The sequence below is a fragment of the Microtus ochrogaster genome, chromosome 16 (genome assembly GCF_000317375.1).
Source record: "Microtus ochrogaster isolate Prairie Vole_2 chromosome 16, MicOch1.0, whole genome shotgun sequence".
Taxonomy (NCBI): domain Eukaryota; kingdom Metazoa; phylum Chordata; class Mammalia; order Rodentia; family Cricetidae; genus Microtus; species Microtus ochrogaster.
The window spans coordinates 14330500-14337424 of NC_022018.1; the positions used below are offsets into that span (position 1 = coordinate 14330500).

The 6925-nt window shown below is 47.8% G+C and overlaps 1 protein-coding gene across 2 annotated transcripts in view; it reads right to left on the minus strand.

Moving 5' to 3' along the window:
- Prtfdc1 (phosphoribosyl transferase domain containing 1) overlaps nucleotides 1-6532 on the minus strand; it is a 109357-nt gene extending 102825 nt beyond the window's left edge. For both annotated transcript variants that reach the window (XM_026782979.1, XM_013348970.2), the window contains exon 1: nucleotides 6270-6532. In XM_026782979.1, the coding sequence (XP_026638780.1) occupies nucleotides 6270-6317 (48 nt within the window). In that variant the 5' untranslated portion in view covers nucleotides 6318-6532. The remainder of the gene's footprint in view (nucleotides 1-6269) is intronic.
- Nucleotides 6533-6925: the final 393 nt, after the last annotated feature.

Below are 6925 nucleotides of genomic sequence, written 5' to 3' on the forward strand. Positions count from 1 at the left end.
TGCATGTGTGTGTGTATCCTTACTCGTCTCACCCCTCTAGAATATGTATTCCTTCTTGAAGACTTCATCTTACTTTTTGTTCAATCCCTAGTACCGAGACCACTGACCTGAGATCTGGTGTTCAGTACTACAAATATTGAACAATCAAATGAATGAGACAATCTTTACCTCAGAACTCCAGTCTCAGCCCTCAGCTTGTCTCTTTGTGATAGAAAGAGCTACTCTTCACAGTTCTGGAGATTCAGAGTGTGTACAACATCCGCACACTGGGTCGCATTTGCTGCACCTTACCAGCACACTGGTTGGTGTGACTGGTGAATGTGTACGGAGAGCAACACTGGCTCCCATCTGGAAGTTCCAGGAGCTGGCTGTGACCTCTAACACCAGAGTGGCTGCGCAGTGTCCTACGAGCTGCACCGGAATGACATTTAGTCTCTGCAAGAGCCCCTGGAACAGTAACAACGATCCAGGGAGCTCATCCAATCACTTTCCTTCTGGACACATGATGCTACCCCTCCACTTCCTGGTGCTTGTCTGCTGACACTGTAACCAGTGGTATCTCAAGCTAACTCCTCCCCTGCACACGAATCCTTGCAGATCTTTGCTCTGAATCACAGAGATTACTCTCTATGGCAAGGTCAGGCTCCACTCGTGCCATTTTTAGATTAGGAGTTCCTGCTTCCCTTTTCTTTCTTTAGTTTTTGAGACAGGCTCTCACTCTGTAGGCCTGACTATCCTGGAACTAGTGAGACAGACCAGACTGGGAGGTAAAATTCACAGAGACCCACCTGCTTCTGCCTCTGTCTCCTGGGGGCTGGGGTTAAAGGTGTGTGCCACTGTGCCTGGTCCTGACTCTCTTTTCTTTAAGACAGAAGAGAACCTATGGAGCGGATAGCATCCATACTGCACGCAATGACTAGTGCAGAACTAGTATTGAAGAAATGCAGCAGTTCCCCAACACACATGCGTGTGCCAAAAAGAAGGAAATGATGATAAAAAATATGAGGCAAATCTTTACATGAAAATGGTCAAAGCAATCAACAGCTCAGAGCAACCCGAGTAATGGTGGATATCACAGACATCAGTCTACCTCCTCTGGGAAGTCTGTTAGCTATAGGACCTGGGGCATATGAATGTCTCTAGAATAAAGTCAGTGGCTGCCTGCCCCACATGGCTATTGTGAAGGTTAAACAGGACAGGTAATATAAGACTCACTAGCACATGGTCTATAGTGCTTAATGATGTTAGCCATGTAACTATGCTGAAGCCTCAGTAGTCCTTATAACTCACAGTCATTTACATTGGCAGGCCTTGACTCATTTAAGGAAAAACTTCAGTGTACTTGGTCAAACTCTAACTACCCCAGCTCAAGCAGTGAATTGAATCTGGTAGAAACGCATTTCTCACAAACTGTTCTAACAATCACAAGTGACCATTGTTTCTGGCTAATCTGAAATGGTGTTTTCACTGTGGAGATAAAACACTCAGAGACAAGAGGCTCCAGGTCTGTTTTGCTGTCTTTGCACACAAATCATGTTATGAGTAAGTCTATCCCTGGATGGATGCAGGGTGGCTCTAAACCTTAGGTAATGGATTCACTTGCTTTAAAACAAAAAATAAAAAAACAACGAATCTTTAAATAGTTTCAGGATCACAGATAACATGCTCCAAGTTTATTCCACACAATGCTTTCTCTGTTCAAAGAGGCAAAACATCTCCAAGCTGGAGAAGTGACAAACACAGAAACTGAGTCACATTATACCACGTCCAAGTCCAGAGCCCATCTGACTCTCTTGTTCCCATTTAAAGCACAATGACAACCTGTTTTGTTTTTCTTCTTAGACTGTTTCTTCCCAGGGAGAAAAAAACGGCTCAGAGACACATGGCACAGCCTAAGTCTGCTTCTCTCCTGCTCCGAGCTCACCGCTCCTCCCTGCAGACAATTGTCATTGGTTTTCACGCCTCTCTCTCTCTCTCTCTCTCTCTCTCTCTCTCTCTCTCTCTCTCTCTCTCTCTCTCCATCAGCAGAGAATCCCAGACAGCAAGAGGCCCAGCTCCAGAGCCCAGTGCTACCGTGTCAGAACAATGGACACAAGAGGTCTGAAAGAAGGGCCTGCGTTCTGCGAGGACAGCTCAACAGGACACAGGACACTTTGGACCCCAACGCAACGCCTTCCTCTTCTGCATTTTTCTCTTCCTCATATCTATTCTCACAAATTGCCACTCCACCCGCATGGGAATGAGGATGGACGAAAGGGAAGGAGAGAGTCAAGTGGAACAAAAACTCAGCAGGAACTTTGATTTTTCTCATCTTTTCCCAAACCTGGTTGTGTAGGTACTAACTATGCATCATTTGACAACACATTAGCAAAACACAAATTGCTGAGACAAAGCTATCTGAGAACCCAACCCGTAAAAGCCAGGTGGGCAGAGAAGATCTTAGCTCCCTGAGAAATAACAAGGATGTGTGAACTATGCATCTGGTGACTTTACTAGCTTCAAACCAAGTGACAACCAACTTCCAGCAGGATCTCTGAACTCAGTCCACATCTTTTTATTTAACAATTTTTGTGTGTTACTGTTTTAGTCTTTAAAATGCTGAAAGTCACTTGTAGATAAGACCCATTTTAACTTTCCTATTAGCAAATTGTTATTTCATATTTTCATACATGTGCACTCTGTATTCTGGACCCACCTTCCCTCCTTTTCTCTCTGGAACCTTCTGGACAACCCCTCCTCCCTAGAATTACCTTTCCCTATTAGCTTTGGTTTTTTTTAGTGTCCCATATTGTTTAACCAGGGTCATCTGAGTTTGGACCTCCCATCAGATTCTGGTGGGCTCAGCAGTGGATGCACACAGTCATGCTTCCTTCGTCCTCCCAGAATCTGTGGGTTGCCAACAGATCCGCAGCGTGTGACCAAGTCCCTCTTCCGAGCTGACTGTCAAGAAGGCCTGACTTCTGTCAGCACACCCGCTGCTGGGGAGTCCATGGCTCCCAAGCCTACATCCTGCTCTTTCCCAGTCCCGTTCCCCATCTTGAAGCACCCACATTCTTTCTGCCCTCTCTTCCTCAGTGTTCCCTGAGCCTTAAGGAGATCACATGCCCATCTTGTGTGGGGCTGATATCTCAGCCATTCTTTATTTTTACCATCTGGATCAGCCGGAAGGGGAGACTTCTCTGTTCAGGCACACTTCTGGTAGAGCGGGGCTATGAATGGCTCCCGTTTCTTAGTAGTCGCTCCTCTTACACAAATTGTGCTTGGGTCATGATTAAATCCTTCCACTCTCCTCCCCTAGCACCTTTGCCCCGCAGCTCTCCCCACCCAGGTTTTCCTTCCTAGTCATTGCTAAACACCTTGGATGCTCTCCTAAAGCCGCTGTCCTGATCTTTCTAACTAGTCATCCTGTAGCTCTTCCAACTGCTCCACTTAGTTATTTCACCCCAGTTCTACATGAGCAACACATTCCCATGAACACGCCACTCCTCCAGAGCAGCCGTACCTCTGGAGCTGCAGTCTCCTAGGTAGCAGAGTTGGAAAGCTGGCTCGGATTCTGCTTCTGCCACCTGCTAGCCATGTGCCTAGCATGACTACATAACGTGGGCTTCATGTATTCTCAAAGAGCCCTTATTTTTTTTTTCTGTAAAATGGAGGGTGTGGAGTACCTACTTACAGATTTGTTCGGATTAAATGAAAACTTGACAAAAAATACAAAAAGAAATGCCCAATAAACCCCTGGGTTTTATTATTTTAATTTTTATTATTTATTATTTTCCTGCTAGTATTTTTATTGTTATAACTTCATTTTGATGTTTTTTGCACCATCCTTAAGATTTTGCATCTGTTTTGCCAGCACACTCATCTTCTCCTGGTTTCCCAGGCCCTCCTTTTCCTCAGCACCTGGATGTTCTCTGAACTTTACAACCGGAGTTCAGAGAAATGAACACACATAGAGGGCATTTTTATCACACACTGGTTATTGCCAATCTTGGGCCACTTTGTGCAGTTTAGCAGCTACCCGTGGGGCCCAAGCCCCACACTAGCTGGTACACACAACTTCTTCTCTCCTTACGCACCTCTTACTACCATCATGCATTTCTCTCAAGAAGTTGTCTGTTGACACTAATAGATGAAACTGTTTTATTTACACCGTTCCTTCACTGACTTTTTAAGATTTCAATAATTTACTCATCCTATTAGTACATTTAAATTTAATTCCTTCGGATTTTTAACAGTGGTGTTGGGGTGGATTTTATGCAAGGCAAATGCTCTGCCTCTGGCCGGATCATGCACTGTTCTTTAGAAGCATCTAGTACTTACCAGACAGTGGTACTCTAAGTAGTCTAGGGGTGGCTATTTGAAAGATGCCCCATACTAAAGGCCTCTTGCCCACCCCGTCCTACTTGCTCCTTTGGCAGCATCTGACAGTCTTGATGACCTCATGACCCTGGCAAATCCACTTCCACCAAACCATGTTCTCCTGGCACCTACTCTTCTCTTGTTTCTCCCATGCAGTTCTTCATTCTTGATCCCTTCATCTGGCTTTGTGCCACAGTGTAACGCTTGCATTTGGGGGTTCCCCCAGGCATCTCTTCTATTTTTTTTTTTTTTTTTTTTTTTTTTTTTGGTTTTTTCGAGACAGGGTTTCTCTGTGGCTTTGGAGCCTGTCCTGGAACTAGCTCTGTAGACCAGGCTGGTCTCGAACTCACAGAGATCCGCCTGCTTCTGCCTCCCGAGTGCTGGGATTAAAGGCGTGCGCCACCATCGCCCGGCCAGGATCTCTTCTAAACAGTTGTTTTTTCTTTCATTTTCCACTTTATTCTTCATTTATCCCCAAAATATTAACTAACCTTCTTTTGATGGTTTTCCAAATCTACCCTATCACATTCTGAAGTTTATGTATGGATTTCAAATTGCCAACAGGGTAACCTGATCTGTGAGCATTATAGACTTAATATGAGAGTTGATTTAATGATTTCCTCTTTCATATCTTCACCCCTTCGCGTCTGGTCTTTCATATCCATGGTGACTGGAGTGTTTCTATCGTAAAAACACACACAATGATCTCTTCTTTGCCCTTGACACGTCTCTGTGCCTTGGGTCCCTACGTTTAGCTTTTGTTTACGCTTCAGATCTGGGTGAAATGTCATGACAACTCTCTGATCATGTGAGCAAAGACACTGCACCCCCCCCCCCTAACTGTTCTCCTTCCTGTTGTCCTCCTGAGTTATCGTAACTGTGTGTTTTCGCACTGCTTGCCTGGGTCCCTCCCCAATGCACATGTCAGGACAAAAAGAGCCTTTGTCTTACTCTATCAGTAAGACCAGACTAGCCGGGCAGACTAAAGGCACCCTTCTTTAAGAAAGGGATGTCTTGCTGTTGAACCTCACATTTCAATCTGAACAGTTCTATTTAAGTGAGAGGTGTTTCCTTTCCAACGCACTCATTCTAATTCAGTCCATTCATTACCATGAACAGATTAACTGCGAATTACACACTAAGCTCTGGGAAGAGAATCTTAGTGTCAAATCAGCCCCACCCACCACCCCCGCACACCTTTTCACACCAGTCCAGGTAGTCGTAACCGCAATCCGCTGGAGCTTGATTCTAGGATTCCGGTAGGTGACCACCTGCTGGTTGATACCTGAATCCCCAGAGTTGAGCAGGTTCGGATCTGGCCCCACCCTCCATCCTTCCGTTTTGACACATTACTAGGTATTTCACACATTCACTTTGCCTTCCTTCACAGATAAGGCTCCGGGCACTCTGGCTGCTGACTTCTGCAGAGCCGCACCCCAGATTCAAGGCTCCAGTTCCATTCACTTGTGCTAGTCTATAGCTTGGCTGCCCTGAAGAATTCTCAGTGGCTTTTTTGAAAATACGACTTGAAACTCATTGAAGTGAGGAGGCAGCGCTGAAGGGAGGGCCGCTAGAGCTGTACCCTGGGATCCTCGCAGACCCCAGCTTGCAGGCCAGGTTCTTTGTGGTTAGCAGAAGTGGAGACCCGGGAGGACGCAGGCTTCCAGGCCGGGAGGGTGGGAGAGGAGGAGTTACTGGCAACTAAGGATGAGGGAGCAATGTTAGCAGGGGTTTAGTCAAACAAGGTGGAGGGGGGAGGCCTGAATGCAAGGAAGGCAGCGATCTCCGCCCGGAGGAGGAACAAAGCCGAGGCCCGTTCTCACCCAAACGCATTTCAGCTAAAAGAGGCTGCCACGAAGGGAAGGGAAGGGAGCGAGCTAGCGAGCCCGGGGTCCGGAGTTTGCATTTACCACGACGCCTCGCCCGGAGTCTGGCGCCTTCTCACTGCTCCCGGCCATGTCTCTCGTGGGGACCGCGGGAAGGACAGACGCCGGGAGGATGTGGAGGCCCGGCTGCACTGGAGAGTGGGGGGTGGGGGATGGGACGCGGGGGATGTGGCTGGGGCCGCCCCGCCCCCGAGCCTGCGGGCGGGAAAGCCGCGACCTCAGCCGAGTCCCGTTCCCGGGGCGGCGCGGGAGCAGCTGTGGAGCAGCGCCTGGTGCACCTGAGCGCGCTCCTGGGAGCGTCCCTGGCGACCGGTGGCCTGTCCCACTGCCGCCGGCTCCGCACCCCGCGGGGATATGGGGCGGGCCTGAAATCCGTTCTGGTGCGAAAACAGCCTCTCGTCATTAGCCTTCCCAAAGTCCGTCGCTGCTGCCCCCAGGCCAGCAATCTCCAAGACTCCGCCCTGCCAGGTTTTAAATGCACATTTGTTTCAAGTCAAAGCTTAAAAGAGCTGCAGTACTGAGCGTTCTCCGGCTTTGGGAATGGGCTGGAGTATCCCGGAGGGTTTCAGTTCCTGGCACCCTGCCAGGAGTTGGAAATGGCCACAGGCCGGCATTTCCTCTGACCAAACCCTAGTGATCTGATCGGCCTAGGGAAGGGTTTTTTTTTTTTTTTTTTTTTT